A 19,864-nucleotide genomic window follows, 5' to 3' on the forward strand; every position below is an offset into this window, starting at 1 on the left:
AGAATAACACAAACAATAGCCATATTCTTCTTCATCATTTCATACTCAAGCTTCCTCTGAACCTTATCATTCTTCCTCCTCAAATCCTCTAAGTTCATCTTACACTCCTCCAAGGTCTTCTTGCTCTCTTCCAGTTTATTCTTCATCACATCCAATTCACGCAATGTTCTGGTCAGTTCAACTACAGCTCTGGTATTTGCTCCTTCAAACGCATATTCATCATCCCACAAAAAAAACCCACACTCAGGTGGTGACTGCAAATGAAATCGAGAAAAGTGTCAACAAGGAACAGTACTATGCAAATGTTAAACGATGATTGATTACATACCTTCCAATTACTGCACCTCCAAAACTTCCTTCCTGGGTTCGCGTCACTGTGGGAGGTCAAGTAAAGAACCCTTTCTCCACTGTCACAGAATCCACGACGCATAACGGCAGCAACGGAAGAACGACCACCGGAAGCGGAGGCGGAACCAGAACCAGAAGATGTAGCCTTACCCATCATGTCAGATTCGTGGAGGATGAAGATAAAGGGTCGAATGTGATGATGATGCACGATTAGCACACACAATGATAAATGTGATGATGAAGATGCTGGGATGATGAAGAGAGAAGCTCGAATTTGGGGAGAGAAGCTCGAATTTGGGGAAGAAGCTCGGATTTGGGGAAAACTCAGAACCCTAAGACATGAATTGAGGATTTGGGAATTCAGATGTTAAGTAGCATGAATTTAGGGTTACATTTGGTGTACTTGGATTAGGATATTAGATTAGGTTTAAATTTAGTTAATTTAAGGTTTTTTAGTTTTTTTATTTTAAAACAAAAAAATGTCACGTCATCTCATTAATTGACGTGGCGTGGCCATGTGTGCATGGTGGCCGGTGCAAAACTCAGGCGCGGTGGTTTTGGCCACCTGAGGGACCATTTCCGGAAGTTACTCCGGGAAGGGACCAAAACCAGCGCTCGCTCAAACATCAGGGACCATTTCCATAGTTTTCCCTAGAAATAAAGGTGTGTCAAGTGATGTAGATTTTTGGTGGCAGTCAGAAGTGTCACCTTCTTCATGACTTCATATCAACCACCATCACCATGTAACCAGAACCATTTCCTTCCATCATGGGACTGGGTGGTGCTACTCATTCTTCCTCTTCTTCATCTTATTGCTCCCGTTTTTGGTCGTCGGCGCTCCGCTCCAAGCTCCTCGTCTCGCCGGCGGAGAAGGCTGCTCGTGACAGCTCCGGCAGGGGACTCTCCCGCCGGCTTGGTGTCCTCGACCTCCTGCTCCTTGGAATCGGCGCTTCCATTGGTGCCGGCATCTTCGTCCTCACCGGAACCGTTGCCCGCGACACCGGACCCGGTACGCCTCAAATTTAATTGAAACGCATTGTTCAAAATTTTGTCAAGTTTTGTTGTTGTTGCTATCATCATTGGTTTGCTTTAGCAAGATGAGTACTTTTAGATTGTCCTGCATCAGACATGGCTGTTTCAAAATGTGTGTATTAGTTACTTATTCCTCCCTTCCTTATTAACGGTCTACTTAGTCGAAAAACAAAATTGTTCTTATATATCTGTTCACTTATAATTTCAAGAGAGCATTCAATGATATGTTTCCAAGTAATGCCCTTGTGAGTTGTGAGAATAATAAATGAGAAAAAATAAAATACATTCAAAAGGGTAAAATAGGAAATCAAATAATACATTTATGAAAATCAACAAAATTAATGTGTTTCTTCTCTCACTATTATGGTATCCTACATTCCTACCCATGTTGGTGAAATTCTATAAATTAAAGTAGAAAAGTTGGACTGAGCTAAGAGTATCTGATGGTGCCTGAGCCTGAGAACTGTCCTGTGTTTGAAAGCAGTACTGCAACTATTATAAATTATTATGTTTCATGCTTGACAATCAACATGTGAGATGTAACTCTTAATTTGCAACTTTGAGAGGTTTATTTATTCTTGATAATGATCAAAATGGGAAGGTTGTACATGATAAATGAAAATCATTGAATGCTTGCTTGTTAAGGCTCATTCATGATTCATGCCTTGTAGCTGGGATAGCCGGATTGTTGACTTTATTGTGTTTGCTAGGCAGTAGTTTATGTAACGAATAAGGGATAGCTAAAATTTCGATTCAGTCTTTTGTAATTTTATAATGCAATCTGGAGGGCACAAATAGAACAAGTTTTCTCATTCCATTTTCCACATTCTCTAATCTTTGCTAGGCATCATGAGGGGAAATTGTATACTGTCTGTATAGATCTTTCTTCCTCTTCGGTTTTCACTTTCTCCCTTCATCTTATTGATTTTCATACCCACTATGGGTTAGTACCCGTGTTTCTACGGATATGTATGTGTATGACAACAACATAGATTTTCTATGCTAGACTTCTTCTCCATGAAACTTGTATCCATCTTAATGCTAATTGATGTGCTGAGACAGAATTATTCTGATTTCTTATGTTGAATAATCGACCTTCATTATGTATTTATTTATATAAATAGCTGCTTTAAAATATTGGTCAGGACATGTAATGGTTACTTTGCTTTACCTTTCCAAACTTACTGGCTTAGTCGTGGTTTCTTTCTGTAATGCAGGAGTAACAATAAGTTTTGTACTTGCGGGAACATCCTGTGTTATAAATGCACTCTGTTTTGCTGAGCTAGCTTCTCGATTTCCTGCTGTTGCTGGAGGGGCATATCTATATGCATATACTGCTTTTAATGAACTTACAGCTTTTCTTGTTTTTGCACAATTAATACTCGACTATCATATTGGAGCAGCTACTGCAGCAAGAAGCTGTGCAAATTATTTGGTAACAATTCTAGAGCTCTTCCCCGTTCTCAAAGATAACATTCCAAAATGGATTGGACATGGTCAAAACATTGGAAACGTGCTATCCATCAATGTCTTAGCTCCAATTCTTGTACTGCTTCTCACTTTTATTCTCTGTCGGGGTGTTCAAGAATCATCAGTTGTGAATTCGTTTATGACAGTGACCAAGGTTCCTTTCCATCTTACCAGTTACCACTTCCAGAATATAACATTAAACATTGGATGAAAGCTGGGGCTTATGTGAGAACAGAATCACAAGTTATTTTACTGTTTGTTGCAGGTGGTCATCGTTATTATTGTCATTTTTGCTGGAGCTTTTGAGGTTGATGTTTCGAACTGGTCTCCCTTTGCTCCAAATGGTATGAAAAGCATATTTACAGGAGCTACTGTAGTCTTCTTTGCATATGTTGGATATGATGCAGTTGCCAATGCTGCTGAAGAATCTAAGAGACCACAGGTATATTATGTTTCGTGAGATTGCTCTGCTAGTTTATGAATTTCCCTGATGCCTTATATGCTATTTAATGTTTCTGTAGAGAACAATAATGATGTTAGAAAAAAAATTGTGACTACTTGGAGATGGTACATGGGTGTTTAGCTATGTTGGATCATTAATTCTTAGTTCCTTCATGAATATCTTGGGTGAAGGGTGATTGTTTCTTTTGGGAATGAGAATAATTTGAAGATGGCAAATCATTGTTTTACTATGCCGTTCACAATATGAAAAGCATATTTTCAGATCTACTTGTACATCAGCATAACAGTTTAACAGAAACTATCTGGCAATGGTATATTTATTTTGTGTCTAGTTTAAACTCACGCTTTCCATTCTAACTTTTTCTCCTCTTTTGTTGTCATGAATTAGTTGATGATGTTTTTTTAGGGTGTTTTTCTGAGTTTTTAAGGGAGGGGATGGGAGCGTAAGGGAGGGCGAAGGAGGGCAAGCCCTTCCCTTGTTTGGGAGTTCAAATACCCCAATTTGGAGGAAATAGAAAATATAACTGTTGGGGAGAGTCACGGCGAGGGCCCATGGGGCAAGGTCGAGGGGAAACACCAAGGAGATCTTGGACACCACATCTATGAAGACTTTCGACACAAGGAGTCGTCATGGTCCCACGAACCATCGGCTCTGATACCAGTTGTTGGGGAGAGTCACGGCGAGGGCCCATGGGGCAAGGTCGAGGGGAAACACCAAGGAGATCTTGGACACCACATCTTAACCCAAAACCTTAAGGCATTAGGTTTATGGGTCACATCTCTTATAAACTCTCCCTCTCACCTTGACTTCTCCGATGTGGGACTTGACTCCAACACTTGATTCCAACAATAACTAAGAGGGTCTTGGAGGGTATTCAAAAATTCCCCAACCCTTCCCTTTCTTCTTATAAACTAACAAATAAGGGGAGGGCTTCTTAGAAGCCTCACCCTTCCCTTCTTCCCCCCCCCCCCTCTCTAAAACTCAACTCGCAAACCCACCCTTAATCTTTCTAATTTCTAACATTTCAGCGCGATTTGCCGATAGGCATAATCGGAAGCCTCTTGGTATGTCTTGCGTTGTACATTGGTGTATGCTTAGTGATTACAGGAATGGTTCCATACAATCTCCTAGGAGAAGATGCTCCATTGGCTGAAGCTTTTGAATCTACAGGGTTAAAATTTGTTTCGGTTCTGATTAGCATTTGTGCTATTGCTGGACTTACGACAACACTCCTTGTTGGTCTCTATGTTCAGGTGAATCACTTGTGAATTATAAATTAATTGTTGTGCCTTGTGGCATGTGCTAATGTACATGATGTTTCTGTTGAGCAGTCTCGGCTATATCTTGGGCTTGGCAGGGATGGTTTACTACCCGCAATATTTGCTAAAGTTCACTCCAAACGCCACACTCCCATTCATTCTCAGATTTGGGTTGGCTGTGTTGTCAGTGTTTTGGCTGGACTGTTGAATATGCACATGCTCTCACACATTCTTTCTGTTGGTACACTTGTAAGATTCAATTTCTAATTTTATGGCACTGAGGTTGTCAACAAAATATATATATCCATATTATCTTGTATGATGTAGTGTGTTTGTGACATAGAAAAGACGGTGAATGTCTTGCTCAGTGAACTTGCCCTCTTTTGTTGGATGATGATCCTCTCATATGAAACTTCACATGACACTCATCTTGTAATTCTATATCTATCTTTCTCTTTATATGTATTAAATATGTCAGACCCTCTGAATAATTATGAAGAAAGAGATAGACACAATTTTACATGACATTGTTATTTTACATGAGAGGATCCCAATCCCAGTGTTGTTTAACATATGTTCAGAAAACGTGCAGCATATTTTCCATTTAGGGAATAATACAACTTGCTGTACCTCGACATTGACAAGAGTGTACTTCATAGGTGTAATTGAATAGTGTTTGTAAATATTTAGTTAATGCCCCACTCATGGTATTTGCACTTATTTTAGACTGGCTATTCAGTTGTTTCGGCATGTGTTGTTGTACTTCGCTGGAAGGATAAGACAACTGGTCAAGTATCATCTTCAGCAAAGAGGGAAGGTGTAATTTGCCTTATTGCTGTTGCTGTTTCTGGATTTATTGGGGGGCTCTTTTTCCGCTATGATGCTTCACCTATTTTGTTGATTCTGGCTATACTTATTGGAGCTGGTGCTTCTGCTGCTCTTCATTTCCGCCAGGTGAGTGTGCTTTTGTATTTTATTAACTGTTTGTTGCCTGGACTTCTTCAAAATGGTTTGGTTAAAAACTAATTAATTTGATATAACATGGCATACAAAACAAATCGAAAGCACTAAAGGATATTCAGTTATAATTTAATTTTGCTTTAGTACAGGAGGGAAATTAAAAACCATCTTTGATTGAATAACTAATCAAAGGTAAAATTAATATTGATTTAATTCAGTTTCAAAAAAAAATATTGATTTGGTTCGATGTAATTTGCAACTTTTGCATGCTTAAAGGACTCTTGGCTTGTTGGGGAGGGGAATACGAAATGATTTCATGAGAAGAAGATCAAGTACTGAGGTTGTCTCATACATTCTGCAATGGTGACTCAAATTTATTATATATAGGGGTGGATAACAAGCTAAATATGGGTTGAAACTTGAAAACCAATATCAAGGCCAACATGGTGTGTAAGCAGGTTTGGGCCAACTCGCGGATCCGATCAAGCCGACTTGATCCAAGTAAAATTATAGCTCGGCTTTGGTAGGATAGGAAGGAAAAGAATCTTGATCCAAGTGAGGTCAGGTTTTGGGTCAGGAAAATTGAGTTGAGGCCTCGATCAATCTGGGCCGACTCGATATATCATTATTTTATATATCTCTTTCAAAAAAATCATTGTATATAATCTAAAACAAAAATTGATCTTTAATTGGTTTGGATCTACTTTCTCTCAAATCTGACCTGACCTGATTAAACCTCTATGTTATTTTCTCTCATTAATTCCTTTCTGTTCTATCATTTTGCTTTCCAGGTTTATGCAGCAGATTCACCAGGGTTTTCTTGCCCTGGGGTTCCCCTTGTGCCAAATGTTTGCATCTTTTTCAACATGTTCTTATTTGCCCAGGTATGCCCATGATCTCTACTATTTGAAAGTTTAGCCAGAATTAATACTGTCTTAGAAAACGTTAAAGTTAATAGTTTTAATATTTCTACATAAAAACTGACAAATGATGATGAACTTCTGTTGACAGTTACATCATGAAGCATGGCTGAGATTTGTGATTATTAGTGTTGTTATGGTTGGTTTTTATGCAATATATGGGCAGTATCATGCTGACCCCAGTGCAGAGGAGAATGCTGTTTATCATGAGGCACCAGAGGAAGAAACTTGATGAGTTATCAGGTCAATATTAAACAATGTGGTTTTCATTGGCCAATGGGGAGAAGGGGGTGTTGGTTAAAATGTATGTAGCAAATAAGCTATTTGTTCTTTCTGTTAGGAGTGTGAATGTCCATCAGGTATAGTCAGATTGTATATGGCACTGCCAGCAAGCATAATACATTAATACCCATTAGGGATTTATATTGCTAAATTGCATATGATAAAGAAAAAAGAAAAAAGAAACTAAGGCAACCATGTGGTGCACAACACAATTTTATATTGCTAAATTGTATATGGTAGAAAAGAAAAAAGAAACTAAGGTCACCATTTGGTGCACAACACAATTTTATGTTGGTAAATTGTATATGATAAAAAAGAAAAATGGAACTAAGGCCATCATGTGGTGCACAACACAATTTTATATTGCTAAGTTGTATATATGTTAGAAAAGAAAAATGAAACTAAGGCCTGTATGTGATGCACAACACAATTTTATATTGCTAAATTTGTATACAATCCCTGACCAGAAGTCCATCCATGCTCGAGTTATTTCTAATATAGAGAAGAACTTGTAAGGTGTAGATGACAGCTGAAGACTCCTCTTCTAAAAATTTAAGTGGTATGAAAAGTTAGCAATCATCATATATAACTTAGCAAAAAATTTAACATAAATTTTAACATAGGTTTGGAAAGACTATTACTAAACTTCTTATAAAATATGAATTTCTCTTTATATTTTTGTTGAAATCAGATTTTTACTGTGAGCATCAGCAATGCAGAACACAAAAACATAGATTGTGCAAACTTTTTATTTGTAATTATATTGAAACCTTAGAAATTAAATGGGCAGAAATCAGTTGTTTAGTTTTATAGTCCTGGATTTTAATCAAAGAATCATAATAAGTTAAAATATTTTTGGCCCATCTAAATATTGTGTGTGTGTGTGTGTGTTTTTTTTTGGTGAAAGTCACTTTCTCTTCTTATTTCTCTATTTTCTCCCTATCACATTACATATAAAATCTTTCATTACTCTCAAATTTCTTTGGTGGAGGCAGATTTGTATTGTGAACATAAGTTTTTCCAAAATCTAACTCACTGATGCTTTGTGTATTTGTGATGTCATACTTTTCCATGTACATTTTATTAATGGGCCAAATTTGTTGTTTCAGAAAAAAAGAAAAATTCACTTTTATTAGTCTGTGTTACCCACCACAAAAAGAGGTTTTTGGTGGCAGTCAGAAGTGCCACCTTCTTCTAGTAGTTAACCTCTTACTAATGTGAGTACCAGCATGGTCAGAGACAGTGAGACACCTTCATCTCAAAGCATTTCAGAGAAATCCATTACTATATATTTTCCAAACCATGTGTATCCAACAACCTTACCACAAAAAAGTCAATAACTACCATGAAGGTATCAATATTCTCAATCATTGACCCCACATTATAATTTACACTTACCTCCTTCATGACTTTATATATCAACCACCATCACCATGTTATTTGATAGAGTGATTCTTTTTCTCCAATCTTCATCTATGGAGGTAACAATGACTTCACCCATATCAAAACCACTAAATTCCTAGTCATTCAACTTTCCTACATTATTATGGGATTGGCTGGTGCTGCTTCTCCTTCTTCTCCATCCTCATTATCATCATCTTATTGCTCCCGTTTTTGGTCCTCGGCACTCCGGTCCAAGCTCCTCGTGTCGCCGGCGGAGAAGGCCGCTCGTGACAGCTCCAGCAGCGGACTCTCCCGCCGCCTCGGTGTCCTCGACCTCCTGCTGCTTGGTATTGGTGCTTCCATTGGTGCCGGCATCTTCGTCATCACCGGAACCGTTGCTCGCGACGCCGGACCCGGTATGCCTCCAATTTAATTGAAATGGGCTGTTCAAATTTTCTGTCTAGTTTTGTTTTTGTTACTATTTTCATCATGATCATCATTCTTCATGATCATTATAAATTTTGTGATTTTGCTAAGAAAAAAAGGCACAAATTATTGAAATATAGTAGAGATTAAACATTGGAAGTAAAAGAAAGAAGTATCTATGGCATTTCTGGCAATGGGAATCATTGAATGCTTGCTTGGTAAGGCTCATTCATGCCATGTAGCTTGATTGTTGACTTTGTTGTGTTTGCTATGTAGTAGTTTATCCATGAAATGTCTGGCAAGGGTACAGCTACTATTTCAAAGTTTCCAAGTGTGTATTAGTTTTTGAACACATGTTAAATACTATAAGTTATCTAATTATTATGTATTCTCCTACCCATGTTGGTGAAAATTCTATAAATTAAAGTAGAAAGTTGGAGGGTGTAGGCTAAGAGTATATGTTGGTGGTGCCTGAAGACTGTCCTGTGTTTGATAGCAGCACTGCAACTATTTGAATTTTTCATGCTTGATAATTAACATGTGAGATGTAACTCTTAGTTTGCAACTTTGAGAGGTTTAGTCATTCTTGATAATGATAAAAATGGGAAGGTTGTCAATGAGAAATGAAAGCCACTGAATGCTGCTTGCTTGTCAAGGCTCATTCATGATTCATGCCTTGTAGCTGGGGTAGCTGGATTGTTGACTTTATTGTGTTTGTTAGGCAGTAGTTTATGTAACGAATGTGGGATAGCTAAAATTTCGATTCAGTCTTTTGTAATTTTATAATGCAATCTGGAGGGTACAAATAGAACAAGTTTTCTCATTCCATTTTCCAAATTCTCTAATCTTTGCTAGGCATCATTAGGTAAAAGTGTATACATCTTTCTTCCTCTTCGGTTTTCGCTTTCTCCCTTCATGTTATTTATTTTCATACCCACAATGGGTTAGTATCCGTGTTTCTACGGATATGTATGTGTCTTTGACAACAACATAGATTTTCTATGTTAGACTTCTTCTTCATGAAACTTGTATCCATCACAAATGGCTACTTTGCACCTCTTCAGAAGGGAGTACGACAGGGTATAAATTACTGTTTAGTTACATCTTGAGTAGTTACAAAATTTGATGGTTTCTTCAGCTTGCTTACATTTGCACTTCAGTCTTCTCTATTGTAATGCTACTCGATGTGCTGAGACAGAACTATTCTTATTTCTTATTTTGAAAAATTGACCTTCATTCTGTATCTATTTATCTTTATAACTGCTTTAAAATATCGGTCAGGACTTGTAATGGTTACTTTGCTTTTACCATTCCAAACTTAGTGGCTTATTCATGGTTTCTTTCTGTAATGCAGGAGTAACAATAAGTTTTATACTTGCGGGGGCATCCTGTGTTATAAATGCACTCTGTTTTGCTGAGCTAGCTTCTCGATTTCCTGCTGTTGTTGGAGGGGCATATCTATATGCATATACTGCTTTTAATGAACTTACAGCTTTTCTTGTTTTTGCACAATTAATGTTTGACCATCATATTGGAGCAGCTATAATAGCAAGAAGTTGTGCAAATTATTTGGTAGAATTTCTAGAGCTCTTCTCTTTTTTCAAAGATAACATTCCGAAATGGATTGGACATGGTGAAAGCATTGGAAACGTGCTATCCATCAATGTCTTAGCTCCAATTCTCCTACTGCTTCTCACTTTTATTCTCTGTCGAGGTGTTCAAGAATCATCAGTTGTGAATTCGTTTATGACAGTGACCAAGGTTCCTTTCCATCTTATCCGTTATGACTTACCAGAATATAACATTAAGCATTGGATGAGAGCTGGGGTTTATGTGAGAACAGAATCACAAGTTATTTTACTGTTTGTTGCAGGTAGTCATTGTTATTATTGTCATTTTTGCTGGAGCTTTTGAGGTTGATGTTTCCAACTGGTCTCCCTTTGCTCCAAATGGTGTAAAAAGCATATTTACAGGAGCTACTGTAGTCTTCTTTGCATGTATTGGATATGATGCAGTTGCCAATTGTGCTGAAGAATCTAAGAGGCCACAGGTATATTATGTTTTGAGAGATTTCTCTGCTAGTTAATGAACTTTCCTGATGCCTTATGTGTTATTTAATGTTTATGTTGAGAACAATAATGATGTTAGAAACAAACTAGTGACTACTAGGAGTTTTATGACTGCTGCTAGGTGCCATAGTTTATTGTATACACCTTGCCTTCAATTATCTTAGAAGTAAATAGTAACTATTCAGATTTAGTTGTAGTTACTAGTTACCACTTACCATCATAGTTATAAATTAACTTCAGCTCATTTTGTAAATGTACTTGTACACGCGCATAGCAGTTTAACAGAAACTATCTGGCAATGGTATATTTATTTTGTGTCTAATTTAAAGTCACGCTTTCCATTCTAACTTTTTCTCTTCTTTTTGTTGTCATGAATTAGTTGATGATGTTTTTCTTTTTGGGTGTGTTTCTGAATTTTTAAGGGAGGGGAGCGTAAGGGAGGGGGAAGGAGGGCAAGCCCTTCCTTGTTTGGAAGTTCAAATCCCCCAATTTGGGGGGAAATAGAAAATATAACTAAAAGAGGGTCTTGGTGGGATCTTGGAGGGTATTCGAAAATTCCCCAAACCCTTCCCCCTATTCGAAAAACTCACGGACAAGGGGAGGGCTTCTTGGAAGCCTTGCCCTTCCCTCCCCTCCCCTCCAAAACTCAACTCGCAAACCCACCCTTAATCTTTCTAATTTCTAACATTTCAGCGTGATTTGCCGATAGGCATAATTGGAAGCCTCTTGGTTTGTGTTGCGTTGTACATTGGAGTATGCTTAGTGATTACTGGAATGGTTCCATACAATCTCCTAGGAGAAGATGCTCCTTTGGCTGAAGCTTTTAAATCTAAGGGGTTAAAATTTGTTTCTGTTCTGATTAGCATTGGTGCTGTTGCTGGACTTATAACAACACTCCTTGTTAGTCTCTATGTTCAGGTGAATCACTTGTGAATTATGAATTTAATTGATGTGCCTTGTGGCATGTGCTAATGTACATGATGTTTCTGTTGAGCAGTCTCGGCTATATCTTGGGCTTGGCAGGGATGGTTTACTACCCCCATTATTTGCTAAAGTTCACTCCAAACGCCACATCCCCATTCATTCTCAGATTTGGGTTGGTTGTGTTGCTAGTGTTTTGGCTGGACTGTTGAATGTGCACATGCTCTCACACATTCTTTCTGTTGGTACACTGGTAAGTTTTGATTTCTTATTTCATGGTATTCAGGTTGTCAACAAAATATATGTATCCACATTATTTTGTATGATGTGGTGTCACATGACACTATCATGTTGCAATTCTATATCTATCTTTCTCTTCAAATATTAAATAGTTTGAACCCTTTGAATATTTATGAAGGAAGAGATAGACGGAAAGTTTCACATGACAATGTCATGTGGCATGATAAGATCCCGATCCCAGTGGTTGTTTAACATATATTCAGATAACGTGCATCATCTTATCTATGTAGGGAATAATACAACATGGTGTACCTTGACATTGAGAAGAGTGTAATTGAACAATGTTTGCAAATATTTTTAGTTAATGCCCCTCACATGGTATTTGCACTTATTTCAGACTGGCTATTCCGTTGTTTCGGCATGTGTTGTTGTACTTCTCTGGAAGGATAAGACAAATAGTCAAGTATCACCTTCAGCAAAGAGGGAAGGTGTAATTTGCCTCATTGCTGTTGCTGTTTCTGGATTTATTGGGGGGCTTTTTTTCCGCTATGATGCTTCACCTATTTTGCTGATTCTGGCTATACTTGTTGGAGCTGGTGCTTCTACTGCTCTTCATTTCCGCCAGGTGAGTGTTCTTTTGCATTTTATTAACTGTTTGTTGCCTGGACTCCTTCAATACGCTTTTGTTAAAAAATAATTAATTTGATATAACATGGCATAGAATACTAGTTGAAAGCATTAAGGGATATCTAGTTATAAAGTAATTCTGCTTTAGTACAGGAGGGAAAGTAGTTTGCTGCCTTCTTCTTTCCTGGATCATGTAACACAAGCAATATCCCATACATTACACCAGTATTTTTGTGATATATAAAACATTAAGTTAAAAAATATTTCAAAGGTTCATGTGACTGATAAAAAGATTACTTTCATGGTTATATAAACCTAAACTGAAGTTATGGACATTTAAACTTTGTAATTTATAGTATCTTAAAATTTATTTTAATGACTATTTGCAATATTTATATTTAACATTGGTTGAAGATTTTTTAAAGCACTACTTAAAGAAATTAGAAAAAGTAGAAACCTTCTTTGATTGAATAACTAATCAAAGGTAAAATTAGTATTGATTTGATTCCATGTAATATGCAACTTCAGCATGCATATCACAACATGGCAAAGACACGTGGCTTGTCGAGAAGGGGAATATGAAATGATTTCATGAGAATAAGATCAAGTACTGAGGTTGTCTCATATGCTCAGCAATGGTGACTCAAATTTATTATATATAAGGGCGGATAACAAGCACAATATGGGTTGAAAACCAATCTTAAGGCAAACATGGGGTGTAAGCAGGTTTGGGCCAACTCGCGAATCTGATCAACCCGACTTGATCCAAGTAAAATTGTAGCTCGGTTTTGGCAGGATAGAAAGGAAAAGATTCTTGATCAAAGTGATGTTAGGTTTTGGGTCAAGAAAATTGAGCTAAGGCCTCGAACAAATCATTTTAAAAAAAATTATTTTATATATTCTAAAATCAAAATTGATCTTTAATTGGTTTGGATCTATTTTCCCTCAAATCTGACCTTACCTGATTACACCTCTATGGCCAACCAACAGTTTTGCTAAGCTTCCCGGACCTCTTAACTTAAAATTTTGTGAAATTCATGTGTGTTGCATTGCATTGATGTTATTTCCTCTTCATTAATTCCTTTCTGTTCTATCATTTTTGCTTTTCAGGTTTATGCCGAAGATTTACCAGGGTTTTCTTGCCCTGGGGTTCCCCTTGTGCCAAATGTTTGCATCTTTTTCAACATGTTCTTATTTGCCCAGGTATGCCCATGCTACTTTTGACAAATTAGCCAGAATAGTACTATATCTTTTTTTTTGGTTACAGGAGGAAGAGTGAATAGTACTATATCTGAAAAGACTAAAGTTAATAATTTTAATATTTATTCATCAAACTGACATGATGATGAACTTCTGTTGACAGTTACATCATGAAGCATGGGTGAGATTTGTGATTCTTAGTGTTGTCATGGTTGGTCTTTATGCAATATATGGGCAGTATCATGCTGACCCCAGTGCAGAGGAGAATACTGTTTATCATGAGGCACCAGAGGAAGATGGTCGATGAGTTATCAGTTCAATATTATAAACAATGCGGTTTTCATTATGGCCAATGGGGAGAAGGGGGTGTTGGTTAAACTGTATGTAGCAAATAAGCTATTTGTTCTTTCTGTTAGGAATGTGAATGTCCATCAGGTCTAGTTAGATTGTATATGGAACTGTCAGCAAGCATAATATCCATTAGGGGTTTAAATTGAGGTTGTAGTCGTGGTTATGTTGCAAAGAAGTGCAGGTTGGTGCGGCTACAATAGCGGTCGTGTTGCCGTTGTTGGGACTCAAAAACCCTTTTACATTGCGGCAGCAATTGTGTCAGGACCGCAATTTGAAATCCTGCTTTCCCTCAAATGGCTCCTCCTTTCAACCCCAAGTCGAACATATGTATGATGTATCTCTTGTAGTTTACAACTTAGTTGAAAAGAAAATTATCATGTACCATTTTCATATGTGAATGTTCAGTTGATACTTTTTGATGTGTTCGTGCCTTACATTTTTTCTGTTTTTTTTTTTTCAATGTATATAATATTTTAGTTTAATATCAAGCATCAAATCATGTTTATACAACAATTTCTTTTTATTTGTTCTTCCTCTTGTAACAAAAAAAAAATCATGTTTATACATTCAAATTTTTTAATAAGTTCTGATAAGTACTCCAAACAATAAAATTAGTTCAAATTTTCTTCAGAATTATAATTTTATGTATTCTGTCTTGCATAAAATAAATTATAGTTGATTTCGAATGTGATAGTTATAATTAAAATTGGAATCCTGACCAAATTTAAATAAATTTTTAATAGAATTGTTAGAAAAGAAAAATGAAACTAAGGCCTCCATGTAGGGCACAATATAATTTCATATTCTAAATTTGTACACAAACTAGTCGTTATGTGACGTAAGTATTTTTACATTAAATATCAATATAATTACATGTCTAATTTGTCCCATCTTGATCCACTTTACAAATCCTGGGGATTAATACTGGAGTTCCTAATCCCTTTTTAATTTACAAAGCCAAATCAAAAACTCTTTATTCCCGAGATACATTTTTGTGCACAGACAGTGAGACGATAGATTAGTCTCATAGTTATCGGTTGTGGAATACTTTGGCTAACACCGAGAAAAGAAAAAGGAAATGGCGTATCAAATGAGAGAAGCCATACTGACAGGTTCATGAGTGTCCTCTACAATTATACCGGATGGTTCTTCTAGTCATAGAAAATTTGAGGATGACTATTGATTTGTATTCAGAACTCAATCTTAATCACTTGCTGCTTGTTCAGAAGCACGTCTGGAAAGCCATAATAGTGAATCCAGTTGAAGTTCCAAGTTGTAGCTTTTAGCTAAACGTGCATTGTGGTGTGTACACAACTCATTTCCAAACACACTAATAGGCAAGTTGAAATGTGAATTATGTTGCAGAAACACAAAATACAAATAAAAATTTTATCTTGAGAAAGAAACAACAGCATTGAAAGCAATATCATATCGAGAGACATTTTGTTGTATGTGAAGATAAATAAGTGGAATACCTGCTGCCACAAAATAATAATTTGAACTTCACCGGTTATACAAAGCATAAAAAGAAATCAAATCTCCTAAAATGAAGAAAGCTCAATGAAATAGAATAATTATAAGATCTCTGATGAACTTCATATTCATCTGGTTAGAAATAGTACAATAGTTTACAAATAATCACCTAACATTGTTTCCAATGGTCTTTTGATCCTTTGAGCTTTCAATTGATCCCACTTTCTGAAACCTGATCTGAGCTTTGAACTTGGCTATAAACTCACTAGCTTTCCTATCCACCTCAGAATCTAGTCCTGAATCATTGACATACTCAGACACCTCCCCATCATCTTCATCCGAGTCTTCCTTAGGTACATTCTTGAATGGCTCTAGTTTATCTCTCTTCATATGTTTGGAAAGTGTAACCTCAGGCTTAGAAGAATAGGAATCCAGAGAATTCTTACTGACTCCTTTGGATAGAAGTTCTGGTTCTTCACTTTTCATTCTATCTTTCTTCAACACTGTATCAACATTGTAAGGCTTCTTTTCAACCTTTTCATCAGTTTGCTTGGTAGATACTTCTCCTATTCTCATTGTCCCTGAAGTCGACCCACTCTCTCTTCTTGTTCTTACTGATTTCCCCCGTGATGGAGTTTTAGGTAGCCTTGCCGGCTTTTCCGGATCTGACTGGAAAGCATGCTTCCCTGACTCCTTCTTGTGTGCGGGACGATCCTCACCTCCTGTCCCGCTCGAGCCGCTCAATTCATCATTCAGTCCACAGTTCAGATCATCATGGAGCATGCTACTGATTTTATATGTACCATCTTGAAGTGATTGCAATGAAGCTTCCCCATTCCTTCTAGCCAAAAGTGATGGTGAACTTGAAGAAGAAGAAGAAGACCCATGCAAGCTCTTCTTTTCCCCTAAATCTTCGTTCGGCGAGTTCATATTTTCTGATGATACAGAGTCTAAGGAAGAGCGTGAACTCGTCTGAGATGAGAAAGATCCCACAGATTGGAAAGACCGTGAGCCAAGTGATTCAAATTGAGCTTCATCACCAGATATCGGCCTGAAATGTGAAGGATGAGAAACAGCAGCATATTTTCCTTTAGTTTCCATCATTAGATTCATTGAAGACACCTGAGAAATCTTCTTTCCCAAATCCACCTCCCGGAAATTCACATTTTCAGAAGCAGCCACATAGGAAGTCTTCTTGTGTCCCATATCTTCCTCTTGGAAATTCCCATTTTCTGAAGAATGCACAAAGGAACTCTTCTTTTGTCCCATATCTTCCCCTTGGAAATTCATATTTTCTGAAGAATGCACATAGGAACTCTTCTTGTATCCCATATCTTCCTCTTGGAAATTTACATTTTCTGAAGAATGCGCATAGGAACTCTTCTTGTGTCCCATGTCTTCCTCTTGGAAATTCACATTTTCTGAAGCATGCACATAGGAAGTGTTGTTGTCTCCCACTTCTTCTGCCTGGAAACTCATATCTTCTGAAGCATGCATAGGGGAAGTCTTCTTTTGTCTCATATCTTCCTCTCGGAAGTCCATATTATCCGGCGAAATTGAATCCAAGGAAGAATTCATTCTCATTTGGGAAGAAAAAGATCCCATAGACTGGAAACACTGTGAGCTGAGTGCTTCAAGTTGAGTTTCATCAACTGAAATTGGCCTGAAATGTGATGGATTAGAAACATCAGCATATTTTCCTTTAGCAGATATCCTCCTATTTCGCCCTCGGGAAATCTTCCTTCCCATATCTATCTTTTGGAAATTAGTATTTTCAGAAGCTGGCACAAAAGAAGTCTCCCTATGTTCCATATCTTCCTCTCGGAAATTGATATTTTCTGGACGAGGCACATAGGAAGCCTTCTTTCTTCCTTTATCTTTCTCTAGGAAATTCATTTTTTCGAAAGTGGGCACATAGGAAGTCTTCATTCGTTCCATATCTTCCTCTTGGCAATTGATAATTTCTGGAGGTGGCACGTAGGAAGCCTTCTTTCTTCCCATGTCTTTCTCTAGGAAATTCATTTTCTCAGAAGCATGCAAATAGGAAGCCTTCCATCGTTCCATATCTTCGTCTTGGAAATTGATACTTTCTGGGGGAGGCACATAGGATGTCTTCTTTCTTCCCACATCTTTCTCTTGGAAATTCATATTTTCTGAAGCAGGCACATAGTAACCTTCCATTTGCCTCATTTCTTCCCCTTGAACGTTCATTTTATCTGATGAAATCGAATCCAAGGAAGAATACATACTACTGTGGGGAGAGAAAGATGTTGTAGACTGTAAAGAACCAACTGCTTCATCAAACGAAAGAGGCCTAAAATGTGAAGGATGAGTTACATTGCCATAGCTTTTCTCCCTTTCCATCTTTCCACCCCTCGAACGCCAGGGAATCGGGGATGCTGATCCACCAACAGCAGCAGCATCATTAAATTGTTTCTCCAGATTAGAAGGACCAAGATCCCCAAACTCCCTATTACCTCTGCTCTTATCAGAGCTCTTAGATGAAGCCCTTGAACCTGAACTGGAATCACTCTCATTGATGAAGTTAGGACCATCCCCTTCTCTTGCAACCGATCTCAAACTGCGAACCGGTAAACCTAGTGGTTTATGACCAACAACCTCACCAGATTCACCAGCAGAGACATATGGTTGAGCAACAACCACCACTGGCTCACTATGATAATACTCAGAATTCCAAGCTTGAACAACATTGGTCCCATTCCCATCATATCTAAACGGAAAACCAAAATTATCTTCAGGAATTGGCAATTGGGGTTTGTACTGTTCATCAAAAACACCAACAGTACCCCCAACATTAGAACACACCCCACCTGGCTGCTCCCCATCATAGTTCTGAGGAGGATCCCAACAATGCATCACCCTCTTCTCATCAAACCCAGATGAATTTTCACCCCCATCACCGAAAAGCGCGGAACCCGGAAACATTTTAGACACATAACTAGGTGAACTACCATCACTAGAGTGGGTTTCTACATGTGAATCTAACTCTGCATTTCTTCTACTAAACAGACCATAGGTCACAGCAATGCCAATGAAGAGAAGGTGAAGAAGCTCCCAGAACTTAGTGAGCGCGGTTTGGCTCACAAATTCAGGAGCTTGTGAAGGAAACAGTGGAAGAACAAGGACTAACAGTGCTAAGAATAGAACTTTGAAGAGGAAACCTGAGCAAGACTTACCTTGGTTGATGGGTTTTGGTTGGATCCGTGAGGTGGATTTGGGGTGGAGGGTGGTGGAATCCGCCATTGATGAACCTCCTCCTCCTCCTCTTCTGTGGTGGGGTTGGGATTTGTGGGAGTGAGATGAGGAATGAAGAAAGGAAGACTTTGATTTGAAGCCAAGGAAAAGTGCATCCTTGGTAACAGGGACAAACTGGGAAGATAAAAAATTAAGTTACTTGTCTTTTTCTTTTTGAACAAAGATTAAGGTAATTGTCTTCTTTTCTTTGAACAAATATAAGGTAATTGTCTTTTTTATTTTGAACAAAGATTAAGGTAATTGTCTGTCCAACACAGTGAGGGAGAATTCAAAAAGTGTCACTATCAATCATGAATCTTGACCGTTGATTTGGATGACACAATTGTCAATGGAAATAAAATAGATTCTACTTCTTTATAATAGGGGTAAATAATCACTTTGATCCTCAAAAGTGTCAACCGACTTCACATTCGTCCCTGAAAGTGGCTAACGCTAGTCAATTTAGTCATTGGCGTTAAAAAAACTTACGAACATTAACGGAGGAGCTGACATGACACGTTTTTTTGCCACTTAGACAATTATTTTAACTGTCAATTTAGTCCTTCTGTTGAAAAGTCAATATTATCTATCTAATTTTCTTTCACTTTAATCCATTTCTTCTTTCTTTCATCACCTTCATTAGATAAACCCAAAAATTTCAAGATCTTCATCTCAAAAACCCAGAAAAGTCATATCTTCATCTTCATCCATTATCTTCTTTAACATTGAACCTATAGCCTCACAGCACCACCAATTATAACACCACCTATAACTTAAAATCCCAGAAATAATTTTAAAAGTGAATTAAAATCTTAAAAGATCCCAAATTCAAAAAAAAAAAACCCTAACCCACAATTCCAAAATCTAGATCTGACATGCATTCTCTAGCCCATCATCTTCTTCATTGTCATTTTTGCCATTAGCTCCATTACCCACATGGCCAATCCAACAGGCGATTCGAACCCCAAAATCTGGGTTCGGAGTGAATGAGGGAGGAAGAAAATGGGGAGAGGGGTTGAGATCCGCAAAAGGATTGAAGTTTGAACTTGAAATCGCTTTCCACTGTCCCCAATTCATCAATAGGTATATATTTTCAATTTTTCACAGAGAACAAGATCAAGGTGCATATTTTCCACTTTCTTGATCTCTTTCTCTTCATGTTCGCACCAATCTGGTTTGGGATTG

General features: G+C 37.6%; 3 protein-coding genes across 3 annotated transcripts; 2 read left to right on the top strand and 1 right to left on the bottom strand.

Annotated features, from left to right (window-relative positions):
- Window positions 1-1,020: 1,020 nt before the first annotated feature.
- Window positions 1,021-6,946, top strand: LOC130728463 (cationic amino acid transporter 9, chloroplastic-like). The gene is made up of 8 exons (XM_057579954.1): window positions 1,021-1,357; window positions 2,598-3,004; window positions 3,116-3,292; window positions 4,342-4,566; window positions 4,645-4,821; window positions 5,299-5,526; window positions 6,324-6,416; window positions 6,544-6,946. Exons 1-8 carry the CDS (start codon window positions 1,117-1,119, stop codon window positions 6,682-6,684), a joined length of 1,689 nt encoding a protein of 562 aa, XP_057435937.1. The 5' UTR covers window positions 1,021-1,116; the 3' UTR covers window positions 6,685-6,946.
- Window positions 6,947-7,941: 995 nt separating this feature from the next.
- LOC130728464 (cationic amino acid transporter 9, chloroplastic-like) lies at window positions 7,942-14,370 on the top strand. Its single transcript, XM_057579955.1, has 8 exons — window positions 7,942-8,533; window positions 9,898-10,304; window positions 10,417-10,593; window positions 11,306-11,530; window positions 11,610-11,786; window positions 12,171-12,398; window positions 13,511-13,603; window positions 13,764-14,370. Exons 1-8 carry the CDS (start codon window positions 8,281-8,283, stop codon window positions 13,905-13,907), a joined length of 1,704 nt encoding a protein of 567 aa, XP_057435938.1. The 5' UTR covers window positions 7,942-8,280; the 3' UTR covers window positions 13,908-14,370.
- A 1,040-nt stretch (window positions 14,371-15,410) lies between these two features.
- Window positions 15,411-18,816, bottom strand: LOC130728465 (uncharacterized). Its single transcript, XM_057579956.1, has one exon. It carries the CDS (start codon window positions 18,686-18,688, stop codon window positions 15,590-15,592), a length of 3,099 nt encoding a protein of 1,032 aa, XP_057435939.1. The 5' UTR covers window positions 18,689-18,816; the 3' UTR covers window positions 15,411-15,589.
- Window positions 18,817-19,864: the final 1,048 nt, after the last annotated feature.

Source organism: Lotus japonicus, chromosome 1 (assembly GCF_012489685.1).
Source record: "Lotus japonicus ecotype B-129 chromosome 1, LjGifu_v1.2".
NCBI classification, from domain to species: domain Eukaryota; kingdom Viridiplantae; phylum Streptophyta; class Magnoliopsida; order Fabales; family Fabaceae; genus Lotus; species Lotus japonicus.

What these genes read in the sequence shown, in the direction of transcription:
- LOC130728463 (XM_057579954.1), top strand. Translation starts at nt 1,117, where the DNA reads ATGGGACTGGGTGGTGCTACTCATTCTTCCTCTTCTTCATCTTATTGC. An exon ending in AAGAATCTAAGAGACCACAG is followed by an intron (nt 3,293 to 4,341) that starts GTATATTATGTT and finishes CTAACATTTCAG; the next exon opens with CGCGATTTGCCGATAGGCAT. An exon ending in TTCTTTCTGTTGGTACACTT is followed by an intron (nt 4,822 to 5,298) that starts GTAAGATTCAAT and finishes CACTTATTTTAG; the next exon opens with ACTGGCTATTCAGTTGTTTC.
- LOC130728464 (XM_057579955.1), top strand. Translation starts at nt 8,281, where the DNA reads ATGGGATTGGCTGGTGCTGCTTCTCCTTCTTCTCCATCCTCATTATCA. An exon ending in CGTTTATGACAGTGACCAAG is followed by an intron (nt 10,305 to 10,416) that starts GTTCCTTTCCAT and finishes TGTTTGTTGCAG; the next exon opens with GTAGTCATTGTTATTATTGT. An exon ending in TTCTTTCTGTTGGTACACTG is followed by an intron (nt 11,787 to 12,170) that starts GTAAGTTTTGAT and finishes CACTTATTTCAG; the next exon opens with ACTGGCTATTCCGTTGTTTC.
- LOC130728465 (XM_057579956.1), bottom strand. Translation starts at nt 18,688, where the DNA reads ATGGCGGATTCCACCACCCTCCACCCCAAATCCACCTCACGGATCCAA.